This window comes from Ambystoma mexicanum, chromosome 1p (genome assembly GCF_040938575.1).
Source record: "Ambystoma mexicanum isolate Mex_15411 chromosome 1p, UKY_AmexF1_1, whole genome shotgun sequence".
Taxonomy (NCBI): domain Eukaryota; kingdom Metazoa; phylum Chordata; class Amphibia; order Caudata; family Ambystomatidae; genus Ambystoma; species Ambystoma mexicanum.
Genome location: NC_090921.1, coordinates 1,097,671,151 through 1,097,688,788, shown reverse-complemented (window position 1 = coordinate 1,097,688,788; position 17,638 = coordinate 1,097,671,151). Strand labels below are relative to the sequence as shown.

Sequence of the window (17,638 nt, the reverse complement as noted above, 5' to 3'; positions counted from 1 at the left end):
GGAACCAGCATCATGTGTTTTACATTGGCAGTGAAAAAGCTAGTATATATAGTCTGGGCACCAATGTCATGAAAGGGTGTTACAGTGGCATGAATGACATACACTGTGGACACACTCTCATGTATTCAACCTCTCATTGGAGGTGCCCTTCGATTACACGTGTTTCGGTACAACTGGTGCCTTTCTCAAATCAGGGCCTGATTTGAGAAAGGCACCAGTTGTGCCGAAACCCGTGTAATCAAAGGACACCTCCAATGAGAGGTTGAATACATGAGAGTGTGAAAAATAAAAAAAAAACAGTTCTACTCTATAAACTTTGAGTGTGGCACAATTAAATGTATTAAATGTAGAGGACAGTAACACTGATTACAATTTGGAGGTAGGGGCTTGACCTCGGTTCCTCACAGTTGCGACACCACTCGAGATAGGGTTCATTTAACCAGGTCGCAAAGCATAAGAAGTTGATGTAACAACCCCCTCAACAAATACAAAGGTATGGTTGCAGCGTTCTACAAAGCCATCATTCTGAGGTCCATAGATGGAGATGCAGAGGGACTTGATATGTAGTGAGATGATCTCATCCATTTTGATGACATCTTTAGGGAAAGCCAGCCTGGAAAAATGCAGAACAAGATTCTGGAGAGTCTGGTTAGTGTTGTCCTTTAAAGTATCGGTCTCAGGATATCTTGTAGCTGTGAAACAGGCATGGGTATCAAGAGAGACACAAACTCAAATGGGTTCGTTTGAAAACCTTTATTTCTTAAGGTTCCTGACTGGCCCTAACTCTAAAGGGATAATTCCCTCAAATGATGTTTCTAATGGCTGTCGTTGTCTAAGAGTCCAAAATAAAAGTCTGTCTGTGTCTAAACCTATGCTTGTCCTCACTCTATAGAAAAATGTGATAGGAAGTCTTTTCAAAAATAAGAAACATAGTGGTACAACTAAAATTGGAAACCAAAATTGGTTTCAGGTGGTCTTTTTTTACCAGGTGCTGCTGGGTCAATATCACACAAAGCTATTCGTAAGACCTTCCCCACAGGTCCCTTGTAGTTATTCTAACTACCTTCAGTGTCTTTAAGTCCTTCGGGGTGCCCTTCCCCAAGCTTCAGCTTCATCAAGTTTCAAAACACCATGGAAAATAATAACACAGTTCCTTAAGAAAGCGTCTCAGGGTTCCTTTCCCCACGCTTTAATCCTCTTACCAGTGCAACAAAAAGTTACAAGTCTCTAACTTGGTTTGGCCTCCTAGGGTTCCCTTCCCCAGGCTCAGGCCACTTTAAACTTTGAAACACAAAATCAGTTCTTTATCGGGACGTACTTTGATTTCTTAAATAGGCCTCTCATGGTCTCTTTCCCCCAAGCTCTAGGTCTCTTCCACATTCCAAAAACAACACATAATTTATTAAAGTTCTGTCTTAAATTCACTAACCATTCTTTCATGGGGTAGAATCAGAGGCTCTAGAAAACGCCAGGCTTTTTGCTTTTCCTAGGTGTGACCACTCTGACCCTCTTGCCCCTCTCTTTGCTCTCACATCCTTCTGTTACCGCTTTACTTCCTTCAGATGCTTTCTGCATCCCTTTTCCTTCTGCTTTCCTTTCTGTGCTCACCTGCACTCTCTGCTTGCCTTTCCGTGCACACGTTCACCCTCTTTAACGTCCCCCTGTCACTTTGCTGATCTGCTTTCCTTTCTGTACACACTTGCACCCCCTTTAAAGTGCCCATGGCCCTTTGCTGATCTGCTTTCCTTTCTGTGCACACTTGCACCCTCTTTAACCTGCCCCTGGCATTCTGGTGATCTGCTTTCCTTTTCGTGCACACGTACGCCCTCTTTTGTTCTGTGCACACTTACACCTTCTTTAGGGTGCCCCAGGCACTTTTCTTTACATTTCTCGTGCTACTCTTTCACTACGGCCCACTCGCTGCTTCTTTCCACTTTCTCACACTTTCAGCTTCAATTTGGCTTTTACTTGCCTTTCACTTCAATCTGCTTTTTTTCACTGCTTTTCTTTTGCTTTCTGTATCCTCGCTGCACTTTCAGCTTCTTGGTTTACTTTCACTTTTAACTTTAACACTTTTCTTTCTTTCCGATTCTGTGCCGTTTTTCCTGTTCGTGCCTTTCTCCCGCTCCGCTCTCATTTAAACGCACGCTCTCGAGTTTCCCTTGCATTCTTCATGAAACTCACTGGGCAGCGTCGCGTTGAGAGGCGGTTCTTCCAGAAAATGCAGGGTTGCGATCAGGGTCTCACCACCTGCCCCTCAGGCACCCTTGGGGTCGTCACTGGTCCCAAGGGAACAAGCACTTTACTGGACCTAGCCTGCGGAATGCAGGCAGTGGTTCTCCATCTCCCAGGAGGCACGGCTCCCTCGCCACTCTGCAGCCAACACACAATGGGCCAGCGTCTCCGCGTGCCTTCTTCCTCCAGCCTGCAACTCCTGCTTCTCTCTGCTTCTGGCCTCCACCGGTCCTGACTGCATCCCCAGCTTGTTCCTGTCTCTGTGACTGACCACACCTTTTATAGCCGAACACACAGTCAAGTGGAGTCAGGTGTGAATGGTTACCTACCAATGCCTGGCTCTGCCTGGCTCTATTAGTGGGACAGTAGTTTTTTCTAAAGTAGGTTTCCCTTACTTTCCCAGTGTTATTCCTATGGGTAATCTCTACTGATCCTAGTGGCCTCCTCCTCGTCTCAGTATTGACTTGAAATGGGGAGGAGGAGATGGTGTGACATTGTAAACATTCCCTCGAGATTAGAGGAGAGTGTTTAAAGGGATAACAGGATATAAGCTAAATTTTGATCACCTTATCCGGATATTGCAGGGGATATATGAATTTCTCCTGCTTTGTTTGTCCCCACGGGAGGAAATTATCTCCTTTTTTCAATCTGCTGATGATCTATGTATATAGGGCTTTAGGTAGTGTTCCATATGAGATGGAGAGAATGAAGAAATCTTACTCTCAGTGCTCTGATCCTGTGTCACTTACTCCTTCCTCCCTCACCCTCTTGGGTAATTAGCTCCTTTCCTCCTTGCTCTGAGCTCATTATGGCTAGTGCAAGATCTAATGATCTTGTCACTTGGATTTGGGTTATGGGAGTCAAGGTATCCCAAGACGGCATCTGGGACTTCCTCTTCCACCACAGTCTGGTTCAAATACTGCATCTCCCCTAGGGTATTCTCCTGAGGGAAACCTGGCCTCCCCTATCCAGGTGATCCTCCCTCGCTTGTTCATCCCCAGGGTTGGGATCCAAAAGTGATGGCCCTTCCCTGGCCACCTGAATAGAGGATTCTCGATGTCTACATGGGATATGATATGGCATTTATAATGCACCTGTACACAAGTGTTTCCAGGTGCGACAAGACAAGGAGGTCTTGTGTCATTCAGATCGCGCAAGCGCAGGGAAGAGGAGAAATGCAAAGGGGGCAGGGAGTGGAGAAGGGCAGGTAATCAAGAGTGCAGCCAACTGGTGGCTCAGTGCAGGCTATCAGAAAGTGTAGCCAACGGCTGGCTCATAAGTGCGAAGAGAGGGGACTGTAGGGTTACAGATACAGACCACAAGTGCTGGGTGAGCCAAGAGGCAGTGCGAGGTGCAACTGGATAGGCAGGGACGTGAACCCAAATTCAGAGGGTGGCCTGGTGACCAGTGCGTAGAGCAGATGCGTCATCAGCATGGGAGAGGAAGAGAGAAAGCGGAAACGAAGAGGAAGGTCTTGAGTTACTTCCGGAACCAGAGATGGTTCTGCTAAAGTTTGAGTGAGGCAGGGAGGCTGTTCCAGGGGGAGGCCCCAGCCAAAGAAAGAGATGTACCCCCAACCCTCTGCTTGGAAAAGCGACTGAACCTCAGAGAGTTTGAGGTGGATGAGCGGAGAGCTGGAGATGGGAGATACTTAGGAAGAGAGAGTTGAAGGTAGTGCGGTCCCAGACCCAAGAAAGCCTTGAACTTGATCCTTGCTGCCACTGGGACCCAATTAAGAGATTTCAGAGCTGGAGAGATGCAATCACTGGGGTTGAGGCCAAGGACAAGTCTTGAAGTCCTGTTCTGGACAAGTTGTAGAGGATGGAGAGTAGAGGCAGGAAGATTTAGAAAGAGGCTGTTGCAGTAGTCTAGCCTTGAGAGGACCAGAGCTCTGGAGACAGTGAGGTTCTGGGGGAAAGTGAGGAAAGGAAGAATACCACTGAGGAGGTGCAGTTGATCATTTGACTTCTTAGCGACGTCAGAGATGTGAGGAGAGAAGGAGAGGGTGGAGTTGAAGAAGATGACCCCAAGGTTCTTAGCCTCACAGGTAGGAACATGAAGAGGGCCCAGAGTGGGTGGCCAGAGAGAGAGAGGGAGGAAAGGAGGGAGCGGTGTTCCGATGATGAGGATCTCCATCTTACTGGCATTAAGGCAGAGATCACTGGCGGCATACCACTCCTGAATTGTGGACAGACACTCTGGAATGAGAGAAGGAGTAGAGGTGGCCGAGGGGAGCCTAAAAGAGAGCTGGGTGTCATCTGCATAACACTGAAAGTTGGAGCAGAGAGCAGCAATGCAGTGGGCAAGGGTTACCAGGTATTGGTTGAACAGCCAGGAAGAAAGGTTAGACCCCTGAGGAACACCACAGGTAGAGAGAGGAAGGACCCGAGTTGGGTCAGTCAGTGGGAAAGGAGGTCAGCCAGGCCAGGGCCTGATCAGTGATACCCAGGTTATCACGGAGGTGCTTGAGCAGGATAGCATGGTTGACCGTGTCAAAGAAGAAGAAAGACCAAGGAGAATGAGGACAGAAGGAAGGTAAGAATCAAGGGTTCAGAGCAGGTCTTCACGTATGTTCAGGAGAGCAGTTTCCGTGATTCTGGCCACTCTGAAGCCAGACTGATGGTCATGAAGACAAGCAACAGACCCCTAGGATTCTCACATAGTATAATCACTGACTACCAGGATATAGCAGTTCCCATCCTTCAGAGGGATTATAAGTCACATTATATCCACGCCTAGAAGGGAGCAAAGTGCTTCAATATTGGTAAGAGCTTTAACAGAACCAATCCATCATCAATTCTGTAGGTTTCTGGAAAATGGGAGAAGTCTCACAAAACCATTTGGTCATTTGGTGAATTCCTGACCAGTAGAACCCACTCAAGATGTGTTCCTGAGGTTTTACAATGCCTTAATGTCTTGCCGATAGGTTGGAATTAGCCAACTTTAGGATGGTTAGTCATTGTGGAATCATCACAAGTTATGTGCTATTTCATGGTTGCATCGAATTTGGCATTATTTTTTCCCTAAAGAATAGGCACCTATTTCCAATAAAGTATGGTCCTTGTTTTGTGGGGACCTGCACGAAGGCATGACAAATAATGTCTTTGAGTCTCGGAAAAATCATGAAACAGGACAGGATCATCATCCCCTCAGGAAAGCGGAGAACTTATTCCCATCTCCTCTTTATTCTCATCCTTGTGGGGGTGGGGAGTACTGGAGCACAATGAACTGAGCCCTTTCTCCCACTTCCCATCCTCCCCAACCCTTGTATCACTTACATTTCTAGGAGAAACATGAACTCACAAATAAGCTGATTTATTGGATTCTCTATTTTTATCGGGAAAGGGGCAGATGCTGGTTGATGAGTGGAACCAGAAGCTTCCCCAAGTAATATTGGTGCATGACCGCCACCATGACATCAATCTCAGTGTACAGTCAATCCTGACTTGGGAGACATAAGTCCATAGTTTAAGGGCTTATTGCCAGTATGAATGACCATATTCCCACAACAATATAGACTATAGCGTGCCAAACAACCCAAGTGGCACTTTGAGAGGGGCTTGCTTGGGGTGAGGCTCTAGTCACTCTTACAGTAAGAGGGGTGGTATTGGGAATTTCCTTTCTGAGGCACTGTTGATCCCACTTTTAACACCATATGTCAGAGATGAGGGATCAACAGAACACTCAGAGACCAGCATATGAAGATCAAAAGGGTATATTTTACCAAGTAAAATTGACAAGTGTTGGATTTAGTATGAAAACAGGGGTATATGGAACGCAAATGAAACAATGGATCAAATTTAACTTGCTTAAGGACTGTAGTTTGTCAGTCTTTCCCTTAATTTCCTTCTGCCTTGCCAGCTGATGGACAAACAAAGCCAATCACAGCCTTTGGATATTTGAGTGCTCTGACACTTCTTTCTTTGCTTTGGTAGATGGCAGTATTTGTTGTTCTCCCCAGAGTAACTCTCCACCAACCCTGAGTTGTGGGACCCTTGGGTAGCAGACAGACTCTCAAAGCTTTAAGGATATAGCACCAGATCATCTTAGCCCTCCGAATGCGCAGGTTCAGGTTTCCTAGTGCTGTTAGAAGACTCTGCCAGAGACTACACCAGCATTCGGGCGGTAGGTGTTCTACCAGGCCACTCATCTTGGTCTCTGGCACCTGCTCCTTCTCCTGCCTCTCTCTTTTTTTCACATCCTCGCTGCTATTTTGCTTTCCTGCCTTTCTTCCTTGATGACTCACAATGCGCTGACCCTGTTCTCCTCCCCTCGTAACCTTCCTCTCCTCCACTTTCTTGGACTCTCCTTCTCTGTCTTTGGCATTGCCTTGTTCCGCTCTGAATGAGTCATCTTCTAATTCACCTCTGTCCTCTACTGTTTGTTTTAATTTGCCTTGATGGCACCTCCTTTTTACCCTCTGAAGGACTTCTCTTCTCCTTCAACTCCTTCCCAGCACTGGCTTGCACCCTTCTTAATGTAACTCCTTGTTGATCTCCTTCTACTTCCACAGTTCTCTTCCTCTCCTCCCCCTTGTTCGGTTCTGCCATCTATTGAGCTCCTCCAACCTCCTGAATGCACTGATCCACAATCAATCTCTCTCTCTCTCTCTCTGAACCATCAACCTCTAAATCCCACTTCTCTTGCTGTGCATGTGCATTTTTATACCAGGCATGTCCGCCAGCGAGAACACTGATTGGGCTGTTTACTTGTGTTAACAAAGGAATGGCATTTGTTCCTCAGTTTGAATTTTGCTTGTTAACTGGTCCTAGATCTCTTTGACATGCACATGCAGCTCCTTAAGGCAGTATGCCATTTTGTTCTCTATCGATTCAACAGTGCTCTGGTCCTGCGGCGTCAAGAACATAGGAGGTGAGAGCACTTGATCCTTGCTTGAGGTGTACTGCTTGCAAGTGTCTGTGTGAGGCGGGCCTCTGTTCTGACATAGGGCCTCATTATGAGTTCGGCAGTAACCCTGCTGGTGCTACCAGCGGGTTGCTGCTGGACTCGTAAAGTTTTACCGGCACCTGACTTCCCGGTGCCATCGGGAGATTCCAAGACCAGCAGCTCGGGAAGTCAGCCGCCGGTAAAATGTAAGTCCCCATTCCCATAGAGTCCCATAGGACTCTATGGCAGTGGGGACATAGAAGCACTGGCACCGTTGCTAACGGTGCTGGTGCTTCCGTGATCGTTCTGCCTAACGTGCCCGCTGCGCCTGGCAGGGTCAGACCTGTATGGCACAGTGGGTTTGGCAGGCCGACTCATAGTTGCCGGTCTGGAAACTAGGGTGCCAGTGATTTTACCGGCACCCTTGTTTCCAGACTGGCAAACTTATAATGAGGCCCGTTGTCTTTTTGGCAAACCACTCCAGAATCTTTGTGTCTGTGTGTTCAAGGGGACCTTTGGCTGGTGGTCCGCAAGGTGGCCCAGCAAATGCAATTTACTAGCCTATGTCTTTCTCACATGACATGATCTTCAAAAATATAGTAACTGCATTGGGCAGTGGTCTAGTGGCCAGTATCAGGCACACCAGGGACAATGTACTGATTACAGTTACATGACTTCTGGTGCTCGTTGGAGTGTCCTTCAGATGCCTCTTACTGTAGATTAACGTGTATATAAACATTTAGATATATGGGTTGAGGGAGTTGGGGGGTTTCTCCATGTACCTCCTCCTAGGCCTACCTTATATAGCAGGTTATGCTATCCAGCCACCTCAGCCTACCTCAGTCCTATTCTCTAACATGAAACATGGGACATCATCACACTGACCCCTGTTCATGTGCCCCATCCTCCACAATAAAGACAGTTCACTAGAAGAAAACGTAATACTCTGCTTTGGATTGAATGTTAGACATATTGCTTTTTTCTTTGCCCGAAACAGCCATTCCATCAAAACATATTGCAGCTATTTTGTCCCCCAAAAAATCCCTGAAGTGCAATAATTGAAAGCCACCACCATAAGACCTTGCATAATCAAAGAGAGGGCAGAGTTCTTTATTTTCATTAGGAGAAGGGGTATGTTTAACGACCACTGGAAGTACTGTTTGGTGCATTGCTTCTGACGGAAGGTCAAACATAACGTTTTGCATATGTTCCTTTATTTATTTAACCAGATGATGACAGTTTGTTTTCATTACTGTCGTTCTCCTGCCAAGGTTAAAGCCAAAGAGGTGGGAATGTACTTAACACTTATGAGGGCCAAGGGGATCCAGGCTGCCATGTTCGCTGAATCTTAATTCCTATTAAGGACCACTTGAAGTCCATTTTTTGCATTGGCCAATTGCAGATTTAGGTCAGGTGCCTCAGGCAGTATCTTGATCCAATGGAGCTCCTGGCTCATCAGAAATGATCCAGCTGAAAAATGTGTTGAGCCATTGTCCATTATAAGTATAAAATAAGTTTGCAGGTTTCCTGGCAATACGATGTTTTCACTTGTGGCATCACTGTCCCATAGACTATGTTATCCATGAATAATGATGTGTCCATTACCCCATCAATGATGACTGTAAATTCTGCTTCAAATCCTTTCCCAGATTAGGATTTTCACTGGGTGTTTCAGTGGGGGCTTACTTAACATGTGTCTTCTCTTTGCAAACCTCATCTTGTTGAAATATTCAGGCACAATGGATGTTTTCTTGGTAGACAACACGTCTGTGAAGTCCTTGCCTCTCTTGATCCAGATTTTTATTTTTACCACCTGCTACTTCTTGTTGCCATCATAGGAGAGAGCCTAAGACATTCCTAAAAAACAACCACACTGTTCATCAACACTGCGCGAAACACTGAATGAAAAGTAAAGTTCCTTCCCCAACTGACAGACCTCCCTCGGATCACCTAGTTTTTTGTGATAACGGGCATCACACAAGGTACAATTTCCATGATCCTATACCCTGTTTCTCCATGAGCAACTTCTCAAACAGTGAATTATTTTGTTGACTATTTATTTTTTGTATTTGTAGAGCGCACTACAGCCCAAAGGCGTTGAGGCGCTATTACAAGAGATTTTAAGTAGGCTTGGCTCAGGGTTACATTGGAAGCGGCCCAACAGTTGAGTTTCTTAGTTACAATTACAGGTGGTTGAGGAATTCATACATAGGTAGTTACAATATTAGCATACAATACAATTTCAGGTAGGTTTCATAATGACTGGTGCTAACATCCGGCCACATACGGCGAGATGTGGGAGGTATGGGAGCAAGTACAAGGGTGCAGAATCATACAAATAACCTAGTTTTGACTGCTTTGTGGAAGGCTATGTGAGAGTCAAGTATCCTAATGTGAGTGGGTAAAGAGTTCCAGTGCGACACAGCCATAGTGGGGAAACTGGTACCACCTCCACAAACTCTCCGGGTTTTAGGAATGGAAATCCTGTTGGTGTAGGCCATTCTAATAGGCCTGGATGAGATTGGCTTAGTTATTCTTTGGACTATATAAGCTGGTGCCAAATCATGGATGCATTTATGCTTAAGGGCGTGGGTTTGAAAGACAATTCTCTCTTTAATAGGAAGCCAATTAACCTGCCTCCTCACCTCAGAGATGTCGTCCCTTTTAGAGATATCAGTGGCGGCCCTAAGGGCATTGTTTTGTACCAGTTGGAGGTTAGCGATATTAGCGCCAGAAGTCCCTGTTTTGGCAAATGATCTACAGATAAAGAAAATTACCTACCGCACAGCATTATTATTTGGCCACCCACGAACAGTAAAGTATGGTTTATTCAAGGGGCCATTCTAGAGATCACTGAGCACAGCATATTATTGTGACTTCAGTCTTGTGTATTGAGGACAGAAGAGGATTCAGCGCAACACAGTTTTTCCATTCTCCTCTTGATGAAATTACTACATGATCTATGACTGGTATCTACAAGTACAGTAAAAGAAGATGAAAGCGAATGTTAATGTTAAGAACAATGCAGGACGTTTGATTTCACAAAAACAGTTCAGCCTCTCCACCCCATAGAACATCCTAGAACACTTACTTGTCTTGATGCTCAAATATCCTCATCAGTGGGTGTACTCCCCCCCACAGTATTCTAAGAGATAGCAGACCACATTAGAAATGTAGAGCTTTAACCACCTTAGTAGATTTCTGTCAAGGTACAACCTGTGGCAAAAACCCCAATCCCTTGGCTCCCATATCTGGCAATCATTTTAGTCAGTGTGCAGTACCAGAAAACTGGCAGGTATAGCAGCAAATAGTAGCACACAAGCTGATTGGCCCAAAGAAAGAGAATGGTCCTAAATGTGTTTTTTAATGGCCTTACGAGAGAGCTGGGGGGTCACAAAGCACTCAAAGACCTGCCGTTTAATGGGGCAACAATAATCAAGGTCACTTGCCTTCCAGAATTGCCTATCAGAAAGGTGAAAATCCAAATTCTACAAGAGGGCAAAAGTCATATACCTACAATTTGAATTTGTATTTATTTTATTTCCGCCAAAGCGCTTTAACAAGTTTAAAAGACGGTACGAAATAATGCATTAATGGTTCAAGGTACGGAAAATGATTAAGTGGTAGTGGTAGGAAGAAGATAGTCTGTCAGACGAGTCTTGAAGAGAGAAAAAGAGGTGAGAGATCTAATGCAAAGCAGTAGGGTGTTCCAGTGTCTTCGAGCAAGAAGCGAGAAGGCATGAAAGCAGGAAGAATCACAGGGGGGACGAGGAACAGAAAGAAGAAACTGAAATTGTGAACAAAGTGTGCCAGAGTGAGAATAGAAAGACACAAGAGCAGAAATATAGGTAGGCGCCAGGCCATGTAAAGATTTCAATATAACACAAAGGAAGTGAAAAGTTAGGCAGCCTTCAAATGAAAGCTAGTGAAGTGAGGAAAGGGCAGACCAAATAGAGTGATGAGGAGATAGGCCAAGAAGGAGGCGTACTGAGGAACTTAAGGCAGCAAGTTAATAGGGAGGAAGATCCAGTAACAAAAAAAACAGTAATCCTATCTGGAAAAAACAAGGGATGTAAACAGGATTTAGTTGCATGGAAGGAGAGGAAGGGAAGGGTGTCATTGATGTTATAAAGCTGTTATTGATAAGTGCGGGCAGTAACAGAAATATGAGCTGAGAAAGAAGGGGAAGAATCAAAGCGAATGGCAAGATTTCTGGCAGATGCAGATGGAGGTAGATTGGCTAGGCGTTTAGGGTGAGGGAGAAGAGCAACATTTCTAAAGGTGTCTCGCAAGTACATTTATAAAATGAAATCACGGAATGTAAATTGTCTCAAAGCATTAACACTACATAGACAATTGGGAATTGGGAATGAAGAGGAGGGAGTTGCATTGTACTTACAGTCAGATGTCAAGAACATTTGAAATGTGTCTTGATAAAGGAGTTATTGACATTGAAACACCTGTATTACTAAGTTGTGCTTGTGCATGATCATACTGTCAGGAGGTTTTGACATTTTCCTAACAGCAAATGAGTGTTGGTTCTCTCTTCTTCCAACAGGGAAATCTGCTTGTGATCTGGAAGTTGAACTAGGTAGGTAGCTGCTCATTCTACATTCATGTATGTTATGTTAAGGGCTGGGACTGCAAGAAGTTACCCTTATGTTGTCCTACTCAACGTTTGTTTCCAGGGAATGTTGAAACAGCAATTTGGTATTCTGAGATGAAGAAAAATGCCACACTTCCATCAAGAAGGCGAAAATACCATGGTTTGCTAAATGGCAATAGGTGTAACAGGACATCAAAGTTGTTGTCTCTGTGAACAGGACTATATTTTGAGGAATAGTGCTACTCCATTGGTTAGTTTATAATACCTTTTACCCAACCCTCTACAGACCACTGAAAACCTGTATGTGTCCATTTTCTGTTGGGTTTTAGAAAGCTGTTCACATGTTGTCTAATGAGCTCATGTACTCTCAGGGGTTTGTGGTTTTCATGAGAATTCCAGAAGGAGGCACGCTGGTATAATCTAAGTGTTTGATCTTTCATTCTTTTCTTTATTTTATCAAAAATACCACACTGGATCAATTTGAGCAAGCACCATCAATTGCCGCTTATTTATCCAAAAATCTATATTTTGCAGCTACACCTTAAAACAAAATGTTATGCAGTGAAATTCTTTTTGTTCCTTCGTTTACACTTCCTATCAATTTCTGCTATCTCGTTGTTTTATTATTGATATTTTAAGAATCTCTTCTTTATTTATTAGTTTCTTCAGATTTTTATCCTTCTGATTGAGGTCAATCTCTTGATTACAGAATTTAATAATCACTTTAATTTTTGACTGTTGTTTTATATCTATTAGTTTAAACACAATAAAAGCTTTACAGTGACATATTTATAACCCCACACACGTGCCCTTTTTAAGTTTATGCGTACGCCTTCCTTTACTATCTTCAGTAAAGGTATCTCATCAAATTTTTTACTCCATCTTGGAGTTTGATACGCACTCTTCTTTGGACATTGCCTCAGGAATCCTTAATACACCTGACTTGGAGTCTTTTTTAGTGCGTACCCTTCCTCCCTCTTCGAACCACTAATTGAGGTATCTTATTTCTCTTCTTTCTATTCCCCAAAAATCCTGTTACCTTTTTGCATATATTTACAACACAGTCGCTCCCCCTATTTTTGCCAACTTCGATGTCCTGCTTACATCTGTGGCTCAGCTCTAGTCCCTCGGCATCGACTCTTCCCCAATTGACCGGTTTGCCTTCAGTCCGCGGTGCACCTGCGGGGACTGGACAGGAATTTTATCAAAGGGGGACCTGCCAACCGTATCTTCTTACACATGTTTTTACTTACCGCTCTCCTCAGGAAGCTGTGCAGTCTTCTGGCTAATGGTGGAAGCTGTCAAAAATTTGAAGGTCTGAATCTGGGCATAGGTCGATTAGATCTGAACCATCCACACCGCTGCCAAAATGTGCTCTAGACCTTAAAGCATCTCATGTGCTAGATGGAATTACCAATAAAGATCTCAGACTCAAATAACCGGGCAGACTTAAAGAATATAGCAAATATTACTTTATTAAGAGCTTGCATAAAGTAGGGCAATATGGCAATCATCAGGCAGAAGTCACACACTCACACATAAACTTGATTATACAGCGTCTTATACCCAGATGTACATCACCTATGATGTCATCTACGTGGCAAACCATAAAACCTATTGAGGGGAGGGATTGGTTAGAGAAACATGTCTACTTATAGGATACATAATGTTAATAACACCATTGGCTGCCCCTTATCTGTTAGGCACACGTTGAACCACCTCTAAATAGGTATAATACTGATTAAAATGAGAAAATAGCAGCTGGTTGGCCCGTGCAACATTGTATAACATGCTGCCTCATAGACCATCTGATTGGTTGGCATGCTACCCCAACCTTCAACTTTTTACTTGTTAGCAGCACACACGGAGAATGGACCCCAGGTGTTTGAGTAACATCAGACTACTCCCCGCTTTCCCAATTAATCCATCATCTCTCATTAGTCAGGCCCTAAACCAAAGCTTCTCGTTTGTAGTTGACCTTGTAGCCTGTTCTCTGTTCTGGGAATTTTCAGGGAGTATAGGCACATCACTATCTTCATTCACAGCTTAATGAATAGCCCTCGTTTTTCGACTGCTGAATCACGTATGAGGAAACCGCAAATTTGTCCATTTCGACCTCCTATTTACCACTATTTGATTCAATTACACTGGGTGTCATTGCTTCTCTGCAAATGTTTCTACTTTCCTTAATCTAAGAGAAATAGTTCTTACGTATGGCTTATCCTTTGACTCCCTTTGTACCTTGCAATTATTCCTTGAAATAGCATTCTTGATCCTAAACTCATAGACTCCTCTTTGTTTTGCACACAAAGATGTTCTTCCATCGTCTTCTAACTCTACAACCCTGGTCTGTCTCCGAGGTAGCTTGAATGATTCTAATACGAGTCCAGCGTCCATCTTTTCATTATGGCCACCCTAACCACGTCATATTTTCCTATGTTTTCCTCTAAAGCAAGCTTCTATATGTCACATCTACCTTGTGTTTCTGCGTATGTATACTCATTGGTCAGCAATTTACTTAATATTCTTTGTATATATGAATTCTTCATCTTTAAGAACATGTTTCTCTCGTTGCTTCAGTTACATCTTCATTGTTGTATATTTTCACATTGTTTGAGTGTGTATTCGTAGGTCTCCTTCATGACGTCACTCTGCCCTTGTCACATTTCACTCATCGCTCCATGGTGTCCATAGGTGCGTGCTGACATCCTCTCACCCTCTCAGTATGAGAGTGAATTTGATATGGTTGTCTGCAAGCGTTTCTCGTACACTCGATGCGGCATTGGGACGATACATGGTGTCCCGTATAAGGCTTTTTAGCGGCTGTTCCAATATGATGGAGGTGAGGGGGAGAGAGCTAACGATAACATGCGCATGCTCCTTTACAGCTCCCAAGTCACTGTACAGAGAGCCGTGAGGTGGACTTAATAATAATCTGTACGGGGACAATATTTTCCAGTTGAGGATGTAAGACAGAGAGGATAGACCCAACTCTAGACGCAAAGCGACAATTGGCAAACAATCAGGCAGAATTAAGGCCTTCCTCCATATGATCACCTCTATCTCATTCCAGTCTAACCCCAAAAGACAGCAGCAATTTCCACTCCATACCTAAGCATGGGCACTACTTTCAGTCTGTAAAAATTGAATACCGCAACAAGTAAGAATCTACAGTACTGGACGTTAATCCTCTCCATCTGAGTTGCCAATTGAGCTGCTTTTAACTTTAGTCTACCAATTGCATTTCCTCTGTTAAGGCTAGTATGGATAACAAAACCCAAATAAGTAAGAATACATTTTGGAACAACAGGTTCATTGCACAGTGACCATGAGAAACCCAATGGCTTTTTAATAAATTTGCAAAATCTTAGCACGTTTATTTTTTCAGTTAATTACTAATTCATTTAGTTCTGCATACACTTCTAGGACACTGGCAAGTATGTGTAGTCCTTTCTGTGTACTGTCTAACAATACTACATTATCAGGGTAGGTCAAGTGCGAAACTCGCAGCTCCCCAACCCTAGGCGAGACAAAGCTCACACCATTCAAATATTCTTCCAAGTCAGCCAGATACAGATTGAACAGGCAGGGGGCCGACACACAACCCTGCCTCAGCCCCCTATTGGTGGGTGCAAATCTCTTGAGACAGGGTCCCCTGCCTGCTCAATATGATTTGTAAGACTGACCCCCTATATAAATGGGTCAGAATTGCCAACAACGATTGTGGGATACCCCAAGCCTGCAATTTCACCCAGAGGCGTGAGCGGTTGACTGAGTCAAAGGCCATTGAAAATTCAATTACCATTAGAGAAATCTGCTGTCGCCTCATGCATATTCTTGAATACATGTCAATACAAAGCCGTTCAATGATGCGGAAAGGCCCTTCCTTAAGCCTGTCTGGAACTTTGTGAGGCGTCCAGCAGCGGTCACCCAAGCCTCCAGCTCCTGCAAAACTAAGCTGCCGAAGATCTTGCTTTCACAATCCAATAGTGATATGGGTCGGTAGTTGAGTGGATCATTCCTGTCACCTTTCTTGAAGATTGGGATAATCATTGAGCGTTTCCAAGAGCTTGGGGTTGCTCTATTGGCCAACACTGATGTGAATAAATTAAAAAAACGATTGCCCAGACTCTTGTATCAGAATTTAAAAGGACATTGGATAGCCCATTGGGCCCCACTGCCCTTGAATTGGAGGCCCTATCTTCCCTACATTCAATTTCAAAGCCCATGAACAGTTAATGAGTGGTTCTGACACAAGTCTTGCTGGGTGCCTGTAAAGATATTCAAAATGTTTATCCCAGACCTCTCCGGAAATGGGGTTATCCTGTTCACTGTACGCATGATGGACCAAATTGTTAATCACCCCCCACCAATTTATGTGAGTCTTTACTGAGGGAAATTCATAACATTCTTTCCCCTTCTATATGAGACTGATAATGTCAATGAGATTAACGGGTCGATTCATGGAAATAATGTGTGCTGAAATTTTCAGCGCAAGCGTGCGAAAACGTGCGAATCGCAGTGCCAGTGTGAAAATCGCAGCGAAACCCGCGCACAGCAATTCATGGAAGTCCGTGCGCAAGGAAATTCCAGGATGTGTGCCAAAATACTGCGTGGCGCACGCTGGCGCACACGTCTTCAAACCGCGTGCGCTAAGCGCACAGCGAAAGCGCACATAGCGCGGCGCACACAACAAAAGTAGGCGTAACACGGAGCGTGACACGTGGAATGGGGAACAACGCGTGAAAATGAGGGCGTCACGGGGGTTAGTACAGGAGGCAAGTGCGTGGAACGCCCACATGCTCGCCTACAACACGTATTCATGGAATCGAATAGGGCAAACCAGCACACGGGCAAAGACGCGCACAGGCCTAAACACGTCCGCCACATGAAGGCAGGCGGTAGCGTCCCTGCGCATGAAAGAAATGTGCGCCAAAATGTGCGCTGACAAAAAGGACGTATATACAGCCATGATGAATGTCCCATACTGTGGCCCTCTAGGACAGATGACGTGCAAAGGGGTATGTGACAAACACTGACAACCGCTGTGTGAAAAATAGCGTGTGCGTGTATTTTGGGGGTGCGTGGGAAGTTTCACACGCAATAGGCCTTGGGCGAGCGGGTACGTGTATTTCAGGGGTTCGCGTGAAGTGTCACACGCGATTGGCCTTGGGCGAGCAGGGTACGTGTAAATCTGGGGTATGCGGGAAGTTTCACACGCGATTGGCCTGGGTACGTGTATTTCAGGGGTGCGCGGGAAGTTTCACACGCGATTTTGCTGTCAGAGAGGGGAACGTGTATTTTGGGGGTGCGCGGGGAGTCCTACACGTGAATTGGCAGTGTGGGTCCTCCCAGGTGTCCCCTCTACCCCCTCCACGACCCCTGCAGGCAGCCCACACCACAGGGGACTACCCTGCACCCCATGTCATGTCCCGCAGGCAGCCCATCCACCATGGGCATGCCCCCCAGCCAAGGCACATGTCATCTTGCAATATGATCAACAACTCATGTCCCCCTGCACCCCCACCCCCCAGCAGTCAGGGGCCCCTGCCAGCAGGCCCCCACTCATGTCCCCCTGCACCCCCACCCCCCAGCAGTCAGGGGCACCTGGCAGCAGGCCCCCACTCATGTCCCCTTGCACCCCCACCCCCCAGCAGTCAGGGGCACCTGCCAGCAGGCCCCCACTCATGTCCCACTCATGTCCCCCTGCACTCCCACCCCCCAGCAGTCAGGGGCACCTGCCAGCAGGCCCCAACTCATGTCCCACTCATGTCCCCCTGCACCCCCACCCCCCAGCAGTCAGGGGCACCTGCCAGCAGGCCCCCACTCATGTCCCCTTGCACCCCCACCCCCCAGCAGTCAGGGGCACCTACCAGCAGGTCCCCACTCATGTCCCACTCATGTCCCCCT

General features: G+C 45.4%; 1 protein-coding gene across 1 annotated transcript in view; it reads left to right on the top strand.

The window, feature by feature from the left end:
• Positions 1-17,638, top strand: part of LOC138569204 (butyrophilin subfamily 1 member A1-like) — a 259,914-nt gene that overhangs the window by 135,489 nt on the left and 106,787 nt on the right. Inside the window, exon 3 of the mRNA XM_069647015.1 lies at positions 11,681-11,713. Coding sequence (XP_069503116.1) covers positions 11,681-11,713 — 33 coding nt within the window. The remainder of the gene's footprint in view (positions 1-11,680; positions 11,714-17,638) is intronic.